The sequence below is a fragment of the Cyprinodon tularosa genome, unplaced genomic scaffold (genome assembly GCF_016077235.1).
Source record: "Cyprinodon tularosa strain WSP-4 unplaced genomic scaffold, ASM1607723v1 ctg359, whole genome shotgun sequence".
Classification (NCBI taxonomy): domain Eukaryota; kingdom Metazoa; phylum Chordata; class Actinopteri; order Cyprinodontiformes; family Cyprinodontidae; genus Cyprinodon; species Cyprinodon tularosa.
Genome location: NW_024039073.1, coordinates 1,090,751 through 1,107,597, shown reverse-complemented (window position 1 = coordinate 1,107,597; position 16,847 = coordinate 1,090,751). Strand labels below are relative to the sequence as shown.

The following is a 16,847-nucleotide window of genomic DNA, read 5'->3' as shown; positions in this document are numbered from 1 at the left end:
GAAGACATTATTCTGACATACATCCCAAACAATAGACTGTCATGTGAATGCTATCTAATAGTTGCTATAGAGAACTAGTACCCAACTTTCACCCCAGATGCCACTTGTTCCTGCAGTTTTCTAACAATAAACTTTATTTTCTAATTTCCTAATAACCCTTCCTACTGTGCTAGATGGCAAAATAAATATGATCCAGTGTAGTAGTCACTTGCTGAAAGAAATTAGCCTCTGGGTCTTGTCAGGAACATGGATTACTAATAAAAAGTTACCAGAACAAAGTCAAGAATTTAATTTTTAAAAATGCTTTGATTGAGAATGTATTGCAGGGATGTTAAGAGAGTCAAAAAATTTTTGACAACTGATTGTTTTTTTTTCAAAAATATTTATTTTGTTAACATGGGACTTTTTCCTTCCACCTTTACATTATTTGTAACACTTATTTTTATTATTTGTGAGAGGTTTCTGCTTTAAGTTTGAAAACTTCCAGTCTCGATCAATTTATCTTAAGAACAGTAGACATTGTCTAATAAACCCTTAAGAGGAAATCTGATTTTATCACTCTATGAGAGGCAAGTTGATTTAGGTAATTTAGTATAAGAACATATTGTGTAGTATTTTTACCTACAGTATATGAATAAAGAGTTTTAGCAAAAATGCAAGGGGAAATAAATGAAGTAACATTTACGTTAATGGTGCACACACAGACATCTTAAAGTAGGAATCTCCATCTTCATACACAAGCGATTTTTTTTCTCTTTTCTAGAAGTTTGGAACTTTTAAAGCTGTAATTAAAGTTTGACATTTCATCACCTACAGCTTTTTGTTTACGTTACAACTCATTACAGAGGAAGATACAAGCATTTACACTTTCTGTTTTTTTCATACTGTTTCATTCTATTTCATCAGTTCTACAGGGACCTTTAGCTAACCTACAGTGGGTTTGTGCATGCTGAACTTTAGCCATACAGTCAGGCAAATATGGGAGTATTTGCAATCACAGTATTATATTTTCACAGCTCGTCTGTTTCCCCATCAAAGGGCACGGCATCTGTCTCCATGTGGATGCTGCTGGGCTCGTTGCTGGTCACCCAGCCGATAGGGGTACGATTGAAAGAGGGACGGCAGCCGATGTCATGTTGGTACACCACTGCGGGTTCAGGTTCCTCTTTGGTCACCTCAGTTTCTGGCAACTGGAATTTCATGAACTGGTTGGCCTTTTCAAAGCCACCGTACGGTGTGGCCATCCTAGGAAGAGAAGGTGAAATAAGAGGCAGATTAAGTCAGATGGTTTGTTTTCACAGGGCACCAAAAAACATTAGAACAGAGAGGGAGCCACCTGTTGAAGCTTTTGTATTTTGGCAAAGCTTTCCTGTCCACAGGACCAGGCATTTCAGCTTTAAGAGTTGCCAGCAGGTTCTCATCACCCTTCATGGCTTTCTCCCATGGGGACACATACGTCTTTACGACCACCAGGGTCTTACCTTTACCATCTTTTCTAGCTCCTGCATGAAAAACATCCACATATTTATCACATACCTATAATTTTTAGAAGCAGTACCATTTATTTCATGTAGAGCAAAGCAAGCTACCAATAATTACATACAGTATCTTGCAAAAGTACTCATATGACTTAAACTTGTTTACCTTTTGGCATTTTACAAAAGCAACCTTGAATTTAGCGTTTTAAATTTAAAGATTAAAAAAACACATTTTGCTTGATTGAGGATTTGCGATAACCAAAAATATGTGCTGTTCATTTGCATTCAGCCCTGGTACCCTTAACATAAAGGCTGTGAAACCACTTGTCTTCAGAAGTCATTTGATTAATAAACAGAATCCACCTGTGTGTAATTTCATCTAAGGTCACAATTAGCTGTTCTATGAAGGTTTAATAGGTTACTTTACATGAACAACTAGTATCAAGATGTCCAGATAGGTTTGGACACCTCCCTGGTTCTTTAATCGTCTGGCAATCCTCCTTGGAACTGGTCATTCACTAAAACTGACAAGCTAGGGGAGCAATGCAAGCTGCAAAGATCCACTAATTAAGTGGGATAATTTGTTGAAACAAAACAATTCTGACCTTTAATAGCTATAGGAAAGCAAAGTCCTGTTGCCAGTTTGCCACAGGCATTTTGAAAAAGGGATTTTTAAGCCTCAACTCCAGAGCACGGTTGTCCCACTACAATGCACCCCCTTTACACTGACATCTTTTGGAATTAGTAAACAGGGGGCTAAATGCATCAGGTCACAGGTGACTGTTGCCTATCTTTAGCACTCTATTGGGAAGGTTAAATACAAATGCATGCAGCAGTTAGGGCCGACTGTCATTAATGGAAATTTGAAGTTGTAAAATGACACTAACTTAAAGAATTCAAGTGGTATGAATAGATTAACTGAGTTGTATGTTTTTAAACACATGTAAAGGTTAGGGTTCATGTGGCAACGATTGTTTTTTCCTGTTTTTTGGTAGCAAGGCAGAATACTCACCCGTTCCGTCTCCTTTACCACCTCTTTCATCCCCAGCCAGTCCTAGTCCTCCTGCACCTCCAGCGCCGTCTGCTCCTCCTGCTCCTCCTGCTCCTCCTGCTCCTGCCCCCTTGCTTCCAGGCTTAGGTGGAGGCACTGGCGCCCCTCCTCCTGCAGGTGTAGCTCCTAAATACATATGTTTTGTCTCTTTGCTTACATAATGCCCTCCAAGATTTATAAACTGGCCTCCTATCTGCCCTCCCAAGGATGGAACAAACTTCTGGAAGTTGTCCTGTAATATGAAGATAAGACAGTTATAAACAATATAAAGAATAGGATTGAATTGGTGATGCAGCTCTTAGCAAGTCATGAAAACCCCTTTAAATTGCAAATATGAGGATTTTCAACTCCTTAACTCTTTAGAGAACATGAACAAGCTATAGGTCTATCTTAGACCTCCCATTTATCAGTGAGATTATCAAAAAAGTTGCATATCATCAGTTAAACACCTTTCGGCAATGATTATCTGTTTGACCATCTTCCAGCCATTTTTCCACTGTCACCACAGTACAGAGACTGCCCTTGTCAAGGTGTTCAATGATACTGGCATAAATGCACACTGTGGAAGAGCCACATTGCTTGTATTATTGGACCTTGGTGCAGAATTTGACACCGTTGATCAGTGTAGTTTACCAGAGGGCATGCAAAACACCTTCCTGGTACAGCACTGGCTAGTTTCAAATCTACATGAGGGGATAGAAACTTTTCAAAGTCTCACATGGAGTTCCCAAGGGTCCATCTTAGGGCCTTTCCTTTTTAATATCTACATGCCCTCCATAACACAGATTACAATCAACAACATAGGTTACCATAACTACATGACCAAAAATGGTTCAACAACATCTATAGATTAAGATATGCACAGAAGAAATCCATGTATGCGTGTGCCTAAATTTCCTTCATCTATATGCCTTGTTTCACAAAACTGAAGTAATATAAATGTACCAAACAAGAAGCAATGAAAATTACCACACAGCTTCAATTAATACGGCTAAAAACCATCAGGCTCGAAATCCAAGTGATGGACCTGAGCCTTCAGAGTCTCATATGGACATTAGCAAAGTTGGCCTTCTATCACCTGGCGAACATCTCCGAACATCAGGATTTAAGAGTAATGTCTTAGATTTAGACGTGGACTTAGACACTTAGAATTAAACGCTATTTTCATTTTGTACACACAGGGTGTAAACAGAACGAAAATTTGTTCAGTGGAGCTCTCAGGGCATTTCCATTTCTTATAGTGCAGCCATGATAAAATATAAACATGGTGATCCAATGTAAAAATAAGACTGAGATATCATTTACAGTTTTTCCAACAATTAGTGCTTTTTTTCTTTTTGTTTTTCTCAACATTCAGCAGTCTATTGGCAGTGGGGAAGAAGCTGTTTTGGAATCTGCTGGACCTGCATCTGATGCTTCTAAGCCTCTTCCCAGGGGGGGGGGGGGGGGGGGGGGGGGGGGGGGGCAGGGAGAACAGTCCATAGTGGGAGTGTGAGGGGTCACTGATAATGTAACAGGCTTGGGAGACTCAGCGCTGGGATGAAATGTCTTTTATGGAGGGAAGAGGAGCCCCGATGATCTTCTCTGCTGTTCTCACCAATCTCCTCACTTTCTTCCAGTCTGAGGAGCTGCAGCTGGTCAGAACGCTCTCTATGGTGCTTCTGTAGAAGGTGTTGAGGATGGCTGGGGGCAGGTGGTCTCTCCTTATCACTAGTGAGGTGGTGTTTACAGTCCAGGTGAGGTTGTGATGTGCACCCCCAGGAATCTGGTGTTGTTTACCACCTCTACAACTGAGCTATTGATGAGCAGTGCAGCGTGGTTAGGCTGGTTCTTCCTGAAGTCAATGATGATCTCGTTCGTCTTCTCCACGTTTAGGATCAGGTTGCTATTTTTGCATCAGTCCACCAGCTGCTCCACCTCCTCTCTGTAGTCCTGGTCATGAAGTTTGATAAGCAGTCATGTGCCATCAGGTGAACAAGTCAGGTGAACAGCAGGGGGCTCAGGACGCAGACCTGCTTAGACTGATGAAATCAGAGGTTTTCTGTCCAACCCAGACTGACTGAGGTCTGTTTATGAGGAAGTCTAGCAGGCAGTTGCAGAGGGGTGTATTGAATCCCAGCTGTTCCAGTTTCCCTATCAGATGCAGGATGGTGTTGAAAGCTGAACTGAAGTCCAGGAACAGCTTCTACATGTGGGTGTTCTTCTCCTCGTGGTGTGCCAGGCTCAGATCCTACTGTCTCATTAGTATCTTAAAAAATTAATTTATCTTTAGTAGAATTATCAACTTAATTACTCATGTTTACCAATTTTTTAATCACCTTTAAGGTCCTAGAATGTACTTTTCTCTGTGAGTTTTGCTATTAACCGTCTATTCCATGTATAGCGCTTTGAACGTACCTCGTTAAAATATCTCGATGATGAAATGTACATACCGTAAATTCTCTAATATTGGCCTGTATTCCAATAGCGGCCGGGACTCTCGCTGTCAGAGGAGGTAAATAATGGCCGGTCTCTAATACAGGCCGGGGCTATAAACGTTTTTTCTGGGCATACCTCAACATTATACTTGTGGTAGTAACATACAAGTACCACAGCCCTGCGCAGCTGGACGACAGGCCCTGACTGCTGCCCGTCTGCGCGAGGAAGAGAACAGAGACGCAGCAGAACAGGAGGAGCGCGAGTGATGAGGAGATTAAAGGGAGAGATGAGGAGGAGGAGAAAAACTGAGGAGGAGAATTAAACAGAATTGGAGGATTTTTTTTTTTTTTTTTTTACTTCAAACCAAGCGAGACATGGTAACTGTACTTTTTCAATAAATGAACCTAGTGTTTTATAGGTTCAAATAGACACAAAATCTCATTTTTATTCATTCCACTGGTAGTCTGTTTTGCTCAAATAGCAATAGAGGCCTGTCTCTAATTCTGGCCTCTATCCAATAAAGGCCTGGACCGCGATGCACTTGAGTGAAATAAAGGCCCGGGCCTATATTAGAGAATTTACGGTATACTACTATATTTTTTTTAGGGCCTGAGCATTTCCAACTTTTTTTTTTTTTTTTTTTTTTTTTTTTTTCCAAATTTGATATATTGCAAACTGCCTCAGTAACATATTGAAATTAACAGAAAACTAAATGGAAATTTTCTCACCATTGAGTCACTGGTGAAAACATCTGGGTTGTTCTCGTGGATAAACTTCTCAACTCTCTTCTGCCTCATCCGGAACATCTTGGAGCCTCGGTTATTCATCAGAGAGAGCTCCTCCAGCATGATCTCTTTGGGGGTCCTGATCTTAGTTCCCAGATCGAACTCTGATGCTTCTGGCTCCAACTCAAACTCTAGATGACAGCATGGTTAGAAATAGTTTCAGATACTCAATGGCAAACTTTAGTTAGTATTACTGGTTAAAGCTCTTATCTAGAAAAGACAACATATCAAAGAAGTATTTTGTATTATCTACCAAATGAAAAGATGCAACTGATAGATCGATCAATTGATCGATCAGTCAATAAAATCTCAATAAGTCAAGGACTGTAACAAGAACAAAACCAAACCAAAGAGTGAATAGAAATCAACTATACAGAAGCATAATATATCTGGTTTTAATATAACGAAAACATTTCTTTATTTATTTAATTTTACTGTTCCTACATTCTCTCAAATTCACTATATTTTTAATAACTTATTAGAAGATCTTGTCATCATTGTTCCTGTGCAGTCTGGGAGAGCATGGGAAAAGAAAATAAGACTATGGAGAAAGTGTGTTCTTCAAGACTTAATACACCTATACATTATAATTCCCTTTTTCCTTTCCTGCTTGTGTCCTTGACTTTTTTTCTGGCATTGTTTCTTATTCCTTATATAATTGGTTCCTTTTTCTTCCCTTTCTTTTCATAATCTGCTCTAATTGTGTTCCTCCTTTTGCTCCAACTGGGTCATTCTCTTCTTTCTTTGCTTTTCCTGTTCCTTTTGCAATTATTTGTTTATTGTCTTCATGTTGTCCTCCTACCGGTACTTGGCTCTGCTAATATTACTACAACGTGTCCCTCTTCTTGTCTTGTTGCTATCCTTGCTCCACTTATTCAGCCCTTCTTTTCTGCTGTCCTTGTTTGTTATTTTCTTGATCCTGCTTTACTGACTAAAGCTGAGCATTAAGCCATTCTAACCTTTTTTGAGTCCAACTCCCTGTCTTACTTTTGTCCTGCTTCCCTTTCTTCCCTTCTTTAGCTTTATGTTTTTCACTAGTTCTATATGCAAAGACATTTAATATAGATAAATCAGGCAACTATCTCTTGTGCAAGTTTTTGTTCCCATTTTTCCTTTAATATTTTCCCACAAAATATTAGTGCTTGTTTCCTCTGGTCAGTGCATCATCTGCAGTGACCAACCCTTTAACCTATCTATTTCTGTGAACAGCAGTTGTATGAAAGAGTTTTACTGAGTAGGGGTAATTTCATATTCACATCATTTTACGTCAGCCTTACCATCCTGACTGATATGCGATAGGTCAGTTATGATCTTGGAGGGCTTTTTCCGCTTGTTTAGGGGGGCAGGTGTTCCCAGAGGCATAGCTGGAGGGAGAGGGAGAAACCATAGAACGTTATTCCCGGGTATAGAAATGCAGAACTGCATTCCTGCATTTGAAGTTTACAGGGTAAGTGCTCTAAGTTAGTAGTTAGAACTATTTGTGGTAAGGTGGAAATGTTTTAAAAAAGCTGAAGGTTTCGGAATATTTGATATAAAACAAATTCAGGAAAGAAATAAAAGATTGATTCGTCTTATTGGTTTAAATATGAGGCCTAAATTGTTCAAATTAGATGAGAAAAAGAATGAAGGTTTTTTTAATTTACCAATGTTCTCCACCAGTTTCTGAGAATTACTTAAAATCATCAACACCAAGACCTATCGACGACTCGGGAAAGTTCACAGAAGCTGAATGTAAGAGACTTGCAGACAACAAACATCCTACTAATTTTTCATCCTCACGGGAAGTGTCATGCCTCCAGATTCCTTACATTCTCCCGTGGAACACATGTCCTCCCCAAAGGAAACATATAGTTAAATGTGTGCTTCAGTTTTTGTTTAGTGACACAAGATCTGTTTTAAGATCTGTCAGAGTAAACTAAGGTATACTGAGGCTTACCAAAAAATGTCTTATCAGTTAACCCTACAGCTACAATGTTGGGATTGTTATATAACATAAAATAAGGCATATCATAAAATACTATTGCTCAGTATGGTGTTTGTAAGTGGTTTAAGAAGATTAAATATTGTCTTCATCTAATATGTCAAAATCTGTCTCACCCACAAAAACTATTTTAAAGCGAAATCAAACAACCTCAGCCTCCCTCCTTTTCTTTTGTATTTTACATCATTATTGCACTTAATGCTTTATTCCACGTCAAGATTATATTACTAATATCTGCAAACTCATCTGCAAACAACATTTTCTTTAAACTACAGTTAAGTGGCAAAACATAACATCACATCTACTGACTGTAACTGAACCCAGTGCAGCTATTTTTAAAAGCCATTTCTAGCCAAGACATTTTAGCTACAAGCCATGGCGTCATACAGCTACCACAGAGACTTGAAGCAAACTCCTAAGAACTCAGAGCACATCTTGAGAAAATCTGCTGTAGGCGACAGATTGTATACCAACAGGGAGAAGCTAAATGCATGTTGATAAGTATTTTTAGGTTAGGTTAGATGCAGTTTTGTAACTTGAAGGTACATTTAATTTGGAGATTTACTACTCACCTCAAATGCTCTGATAACACAATATTCAACTTCTGTAAAAGTCAACATATTACAGTAGGCTCTTTCTTTAGTTTTTAATGGACTCATAAACAAATCTATTTTCCACCACTGTAGCTTGTGTTTGGGAAAAATCCAAAGCTGAAATATAACAGTTTCAGGCAAGAAATCTACAGAGAGAAAAAAGAACAACAACTTTGTATCCACTCACCGGGATTCTTTTGTAATCCTGTGAAGAGAGAAAGACCTATAAACACTAAACAGTAAGAGAGATATCAATCTCAAACACAAAAGTACAAATCCCTCAGTGCCTCTGACACCATGTATGATTAGACTCAGGTCCCGCAATGTACAAAGCTGATCCAAAAGTCAGATAGCAGATCTTGCCATGGGTTTGGGGGCAGGGGGGGTTAGAAATTAGTGTCAAGATGGGAGGAGGAGGAAGAAGCTGAGATTAGGAGTGTGAATATAGAATGGAAGGGGGACATTAAGCTGGGTGGAGAAGTCTCTCTTGGCCAGCTGAAATTGCTGATGGTGATATTAAAGGAACAAAATCATTCTTGCAGATGTCTCTGCAGCCTAAATTTAGCTGCAAAGAACGAGCGGAACAAACTTAGCCTTAAGACAAACCTTGGGGGACTCGGATGTGTTTAGAGGTACGAAGAAAGACATGGGGGACATAGGGATAGTGTATAAGTGCAGAGATAAGTCAAAGGTTAGGAATATATGAGTACTCTTTATATGGAGGCCAAATCTGTTTGAGTTTCAAACAGATGGCCATGGCATTAACAGCCCTTGATTTTTTTTTTATAATACTAATGTCTCATATCATGGGCTTATATTTTTCAATCATATCTAACAACCATACACAGAACCCAAAGAATGTATCCTGAAAAGCTGCAAAAGCAGTAGAAGTAGCTTTCATTTTTTATTCAGATGTTTCTACATACTGCTATTCAGGGGTCCAGTTGTAGCAAGAAGGTCTTGGGTTTAAAATCCTAGTAAAAAAATCCTAATATGAGTGCATAAAATCATGATTCTGGTCTCTTTAGGTTAGAACCCACTTCTGGCCCAATGACAGCGAGGGATGATACCAGCAACGGTGCAAATACAAGTGATAATTATTTAGCAACAAAGGGTGGCTAACTGTCTTGTTGGTTTCCAGTTTCTTAGCCCACATGCAGAACAACATGAGAACAGGGAATCAGATAAATCAAATTTATTTTAACAGTTGAAAAAGTTCAGTAAATGGTATGGGCCCTTGGAAGGAGGGCTCATAGAGTCGCCTGCACACTGCAGAGCAGAAAAATGGAGAAGATGTGTTTATGGTTGTCAGAAATAGGATCTTTGAGAGAAGTTTTAAAAAGATAATGGTCCTTTTCAACGTCCTTTTTATTCCAACCTGAGGCAGCTGCTTCTGTTCTCAAAAAACAGTGTGGGAGAATATACATTGGCAGTACATTGGCAGCCTTTGTATTGGCATATACAAAGGCATTGATATGGAAGTTCAATGCATTAAAATATGTATATCAATTATATGCTGAATTTTTGATTGGTGTTATCAGTGTGATGTGAAGTCAGTCACATGATGAAGAGTTTTCACAACATTTCAGCTGTCTAATGGCAGTGGGGAAGAAACTGTTTTACGAATCTGCTGGACCTGCATTGCATGCTTCGAAGCCTCTTCCCAGAACTGAAGTCCAGGAACAGCATCCACACGTGGGTCCTCTTCTCCTCCAGGTGTGCAATGCTCTGGTGAACAGCAGAGGAGATGGCATCCTCAGTGGAGCGGTTTTGTTGGTGGGCATAATGGAAGGGGTCGAATGTTGGGGAGGACTGGAGACAATGTGTTCTGTAACCATCCTTTCAAATTACTTCATCATGATAGCTGTAAGTTCGACAGGCCAGTAATCATTGAATGAGGTGACCTGAGGCTTTTTGAGACCGGAATGATGGTGGCAGACAGTTGACGGTGGGAATGATGGTGGCAGACAGTTGACGGTGAGAAGATCAATGAGACCGAATGTAGCCTTCCTCTTACTATTTATAGACAGACGCCGAGGTGAACTTTGTGTCACAAGCGTGACTTTGTTTACGTTTAACCTCAACCTGCACGGAGCATAAGGAGACATATTCACTTTGTTTACTGCCACTAGCAGTCAAGATCCCATGATCTTGGCACTGATGTCTGGTCTAATTACTTATTTGACACTCTTTTTTAGCTCTGCCCAGTTCTCATTACTTGTTTATATTATCCACCTGTTCTGTTCTCTTATTTAAGCCCTTGGTGAGAAGTTTTCTAGCCTACCTGTATTCCAGTTACCTGATCCTGACCTGTTCTGTCTCTCAAACTTTGAGTCTGCCTCTCCCCATCTCATCTGTTTGCCTAACCTGTCTTCTGACTCCAGTGGGATCTCTGCTGGATTTCTGGTGGATTTCTGGGCTTGGTGCACTATACAAAACAAACGCATTCTACTGGCTGTTTAATTTCAATATTTTAAATTTACAATTTGCAGCCACCAGGGGTTCAAAGACTAGGGCTAAGGGAAGTGAGAGTAGAAAACCCTGTTCCTACAAAATCATCCTACAAAGATCCTACAAAATCATCTGTTTTCAATATAGTCTTTGGTAAAAATATATTTTCTAAACCTTGTATGATTTTCCATTTCACTAAAGACCTACGCACTATGTTGCATTGTTGTATTATATAACATACTCATAAAATAAAATAAGGTTTGTTCATGTAAAGATAAAATAAAATTTAACTGGCAATACATTTAAAAGGCAGCGTACACCATTAAAACCTACAGAGCTCAATATAACTCTGTTTCAGATAACATTTGGTCCCACTCCAAATCAATGTAAAATTTACTCTATAGGCAGTGTCAACTTTTCAGAGTTAATTTTAATAATTTTTATATCAAATTCGACTGATGGGTAACCGACACCATATAAAGTAACAGTTAACCTGCATGGCTGCCAATTTTTTCCCTGAACATTAACTTCAACACTTTTAACTTTCAACAGATTTACAATCACTATGGGGGTAAATACTTTATTTTGAGTAAAACAGGTTGACTATACATTTTGGATATTTTTTACTGTGTAGAAAAGAAGTTAATAATATGGTAAAATTCAAGGCATCTGTAGGGTATAATTATTTATATATATATATGATATATAACTATTTCAGTACAGCCCCAAAAAAACGAAACTGAATCAGTCATAGATTTTTTTTTCTTTTATTTTTTACATTAACAGTTAATTTAAGGTTGGCCTGAGTTTTTTATATATAGAATTGCACCTGTGCATAAATAGTATTTAGTTTGGATTTTAACAACTCTATTAATAGGCACCATGTGAGTGTGAATTCCACCAAAATGCCTTTCTGACCGCATGTTCAGCAACCAAGAGTGCATCTCACCAGAACACCACAACACCACCCAGTGGTTAAAGTTCATATTGGCAATTAAAGAAATCGAAGGGGGTTATCCTAATGTTTTCTGGATGAAAAAAGTGATTAATCACTCAAAACCTTTTTATAATATATCCAAGTCATTCAACTAAAAACAATACAAATGGCTATAATACATTTGAATAATTGTACAAACTCAACAGAGACACTTCATGATTATATATTTTCTTGAGTTTATCAGCATCTCACACCATTTCTAGACAACATTTCCCCACTATCTCTTGCAAAAGTTCTCCAAATCTTTCCAGCACCGAAGACCTCTCCGTAACATTCTTTAGATTAACCCTAAGGTTTTTTGTTTTTTTTAAATCAGATTTACTTGTAAACTGTCTGTAATTAACAATGAGATCTCTGATGCACAATGGAATTTGTTTACTCAGGGCTTTATACACGAGGAGAAGGATTTAAAAAATCTATTCCGGATTTAACAGGTAGATACGGTAATAAAGGCAAATCAAAATAGAAGAAAGGCAAGCTCATTTTAATTTTTACTAGACCTCTGGCTGCAGCATTTTGGATGAACCAAAGATGTTCATCTACATTTTATGGACTTCCTGATTGCAAAGAATTACAATCAGAAGAAGAAATGCATGTATTAGTTTCTCAGCACCAGCCCTGAACAAGATGTTTTTAATTTTGGCTATATTCCAGGGATGAATTAAATAAATTCTAGAAATCTGTTTAATATGGGATTTAAATGACAAGTCCTGATCAAATTATTAGATGTATTTAATTTAAAGCTATCCAGATAGAGAGTTAATAATCAGCTTCTTTTTTAAAGACTCTCACTAGACAATAGTTTTGGTATGTGTAGCGCCATGTTTAACTTTGCATTAGCTGAATGTAATTTTTTTGTGGGGAAAAATAAAATACACTTGACATTTTACAAGATATATTGTTTTCATGTGTTCTTGGTTTTGGAATAAATAAATAAATAATCCAACACACTGTTTGCAGCAGGTTTAACAATGAAACAAAAATGAAGAGAAAAAGAGAAAAAACCTGATTTGTGGTTTCCATTCATCATAGTGTTTTACACTGAGTTCATTTAAATATCTAAATGAACCCCTCAATTCTCCTTCTAAATCAAACTTTATGTTTAAAACAATCTAAATATTCCTCACAGAGCATTCGAAAGACAAACACAAACCACTATATAAATATTTATAAGAACTCTATGAACACCGAGAAGCTCAGTGTTAAACATTACGATGAATGGAAACCATGTCATGACTTTGACCCTTTTCACTTTAGCGTTTAACTTGCTGGCAGTACATAGGTGTTTTGTACATTATTTTATTTTATTTTTTCATACTTGCATACTCAGAGCACACAATAAACAGTATATCTTGTATACTGTACAGAATTTTTTTTTCTCTCCACAAAAATACATCCAATCAAGACAATGTTCAACAAGGTGCTACACATACAAATAAATAACTAATAAAGAAATACATTTATGGTAACAGCAAAAAACACCCTCGCAGATAGCAATAGACTATGTTTTATCCTTCCATGTATTTCATGTAGGCTATGTATTTAATGTCATTGTAACTTCATATAATAAAATCATCTGTCTTAAATAATAATTGTATTGGCTGCAGCCTACCAATAACCCTAAGCAGGTGAGGTCATCGTTATGCATAAAACATAAAATAACTTAGATTTGTTTTTTGTTTTTTTAACTCCTGAAACCGAATTAGACACTTACAGAAAGGATCATGATAAACCATCCAATTTCTTTCTCCTACCTAAGTGGGGCTGTTGCTTTTCTCTAGCAGTCCATGGGTGAAAGACAGGCTTACAGCCCAGACAGGTCACCAGCTTATTGATGGGCAGAGAAATGCAGCCATCCATACATACACCTACTTTCAATTTAGAGACGTCAATTAACCTAAGAGTCAGGTTTATAAAGTGTGGAATACAGCTGAATAACTCGAAAATCTTGCACTGGTAATGTTTGAAGTCGATAAAGAGAACTGCACTCCTCAGCCCATCTCTCCCATTCTGCCATTAAAATATTAATGCAACTCTAATGTTCAAACTCTTATGACATGTTGCAAAAACTGCACAGGCATTTGTATTAAAGCCAGATTCTATTACCATTAAGGATAGTTGTTCTTCCATAATACTTCCAGCAGAGGGTAGCATGGATGTGCAGCAGTTATCCCCTTCCAGCGGTGGACTTAGCCATTTGGGGCCGCAGGCAAGCTTAAGTCAGGGGGCCCTCCTCCAAGTCAGCCTTAATATCGAAGTCGGCCCTGAGTGTGACAGATTGTGTGAAGCCACCACAGTGTTCATACTGCAATACTGTGAATTAATGAGTAGCTCAACTGTAGCTTTTCCTGTAGTCCCTCTCCTGGCCTCCACAGCTGAGCAATCAGATGTTGATCTTACAGCACTCATAATAAATATACATGGAGTGAGCTGTCTTTCAATTGACATGCTCTGCAGAGCTTAATACAAAACGGGCGATGTGTCTTAATCCGTGATACTGCTGCACTGTATAGGAGGCTTGACTTTTAGCTCCTTTAAGGAGGGGATGAAGAAGGTGAAATGTCCCTCTATAAAGTATTTATTATAAGAAAAATGATAGAGAAAAAATATTCACATTTTGTTTCAGCAATAAATAATTTGCTGTTATTTGATTTTAATCAAACAAGGAAGTTGTCCAGATATAATTTTACATTTTTTCTTAAATTTATTAAAAGTAGCTAAAAAAATGAAAAAAAAAAATTCACAATAAATCATACAGCTTCTAAAATTTCAGTTATTAAGGACTATATACACTCACCGGCCACTTTATTAGGTACACCTGTCCAACTGCTCGTTAACACTTAATTTCTAAGCAGCCAATCCCATGGCGGCAACTCAGTGCATTTAGGCATGTAGACATGGTCAAGACAATCTCCTGCAGTTCAAACCGAGCATCAGTATGGGGAAGAAAGGTGATTTGAGTGACTTTGATCGTGGCATGATTGTTGGTGCCAGAAGGGCTGGTCTGAGTATTTCAGAAACTGCTGATCTACTGGGATTTTCACGCACAACCATCTCTAGGGTTTACAGAGAATGGTCCGAAAAAGAAAAAACATCCAGTGAGCGGCAGTTCTGTGGGCGGAAATGCCTTGTTGATGCCAGAGGTCAGAGGAGAATGGCCAGACTGGTTCGAGCTGATAGAAGGGCAACAGTGACTCAAATAACCACCCGTTACAACCAAGGTGGGCAGAAGAGCATCTCTGAACGCACAGTACGTCGAACTTTGAGGCAGATGGGCTACAGCAGCAGAAGACCACACCGGGTGCCACTCCTTTCAGCTAAGAACAGGAAATTGAGGCTACAATTTGCACAAGCTCATCGAAATTGGACAATAGAAGATTGGAAAAACGTTGCCTGGTCTGATGAGTCTCGATTTCTGCTGCAACATTCGGATGGTAGGGTCAGAATTTGGCATCTACAACATGAAAGCATGGATCCATCCTGCCTTGTATCAACGGTTCAGGCTGGTGGTGGTGGTGTCATGGCGCAGGGAATATTTTCTTGGCACTTTTTGGGCCCCTTGGTACCAATTGAGCATCGTTGCAACGCCACAGCCCACCTGAGTATTGTTGCTGACCATGTCCATCCCTTTATGACCACAATGTACCCAACTTCTGATGGCTACTTTCAGCAGGATAATGCGCCATGTCATAAAGCTGGAATCATCTCAGACTGGTTTCTTGAACATGACAATGAGTTCACTGTACTCAAATGGCCTCCACAGTCACCAGATCTCAATCCAATAGAGCATCTTTGGAATGTGGTGGAACGGGAGATTCGCATCATGGATGTGCAGCCAACAAATCTGCGGCAACTGTGTGATGCCATCATGTCAATATGGACCAAACTCCCTGAGGAATGCTTCCAGCACCTTGTTGAATCTATGCCACAAAGAATTGAGGCAGTTCTGAAGGCAAAAGGGGGTCCAACCCGTTACTAGCATGGGGTACCTAATAAAGTGGCCGGTGAGTGTACATTAAATAGTATTCATGTTTTACTTTAGGTAAAGTATCTTTGTTTAATTGGTTTAGATTTTAATTTTACATATTACACATATTCAAAAAAATAAAACAATAAACAAATAAAGGAACTGATTTATTGACTGATTGATTGATTAATTAATTACTAATAAGCTTCTTATTACTTTTTGATACTGCACCTTAAACAACCCAGGACTGAATGTTGAGAATCAGTACAGAAAAAAAGGGACCAGCAGGTTTGTTCTATTTTCCCAATTTATTCAGAACACTTGTTTTGTCTGCATGTAGAAATGGACTTACTGCTGCCATATAATTATTTAAAGAGCCTTTAATGTGTTTAATGTTAAGAGTAAATGGTTTGATTTTGACTGAACCAAAGGACAGATATTTTTTATACCTTGATGCAAATCCAGCTAGAAGCTCCCAAAGAGGGTTTCTACTGTTTACCATCACAACCAGAGATTTTAGCTTAGATAAAGTTAATCTACTCTCTGTTCCTCATGATGTCTTTGGTGATACTTATTAAAGAAAACTTCCACCTCACATCATGCCAGGTTAATAGATCCCTGGCTATAACTCACATTTTGTCTTGTTTGAGTCTGTATTAAAGTTTAATCAGCATCTTTTGAGTGGGTTGATCCATTTTTCTCTGTTCCAACGAAAGGGATCCAACTCTGCGCTGGCCATGCAGCTTCTCCAAAATCAGTCATGTTCCTCTGCTGCAGTGTTATTTTGTTATATTTGTTTTTATTTCTGGTGCAATGGAAAAGGCAGGCCAGCATCCCTTAACTGAACAGCTGTTCTGCCCTTAAGGATCAGAAAAACTAGTTGTGCAATCCTGTTTTGTTTTTATTCCCATCAATTTTCAGTTCATAGTGGAGCAGGTAGTCATATGAAATTCAGTAAAACGAATTAGTTTTTGATAAAACATATTTCACTCTGATGTCATATTGGGACCTAATGTTTCTTTTTGAACAGACATATGTGAGTCTTTTTTCTTGAGCTCTAGGTTGGTGTTTAAGGCAACATTGGTATTATAACAACATTTTTGTCCTTTCTTCATTTTTCACCTGT

At 38.4% G+C, this 16,847-nt stretch overlaps 1 protein-coding gene across 1 annotated transcript; it reads right to left on the bottom strand.

The window, feature by feature from the left end:
- Positions 1 to 744: 744 nt before the first annotated feature.
- myoz1a (myozenin 1a) lies at positions 745 to 8,721 on the bottom strand. Its single transcript, XM_038295730.1, has 6 exons — positions 8,494 to 8,721; positions 7,010 to 7,096; positions 5,676 to 5,863; positions 2,491 to 2,761; positions 1,337 to 1,502; positions 745 to 1,245 (listed from the first exon to the last, which is right to left on the bottom strand). The coding sequence occupies exons 2-6, from the start codon at positions 7,092 to 7,094 to the stop codon at positions 1,011 to 1,013; spliced, it is 945 nt and encodes a 314-aa protein (XP_038151658.1). The 5' UTR covers positions 7,095 to 7,096; positions 8,494 to 8,721; the 3' UTR covers positions 745 to 1,010.
- Between the last annotated feature and the right edge of the window lie 8,126 nt (positions 8,722 to 16,847).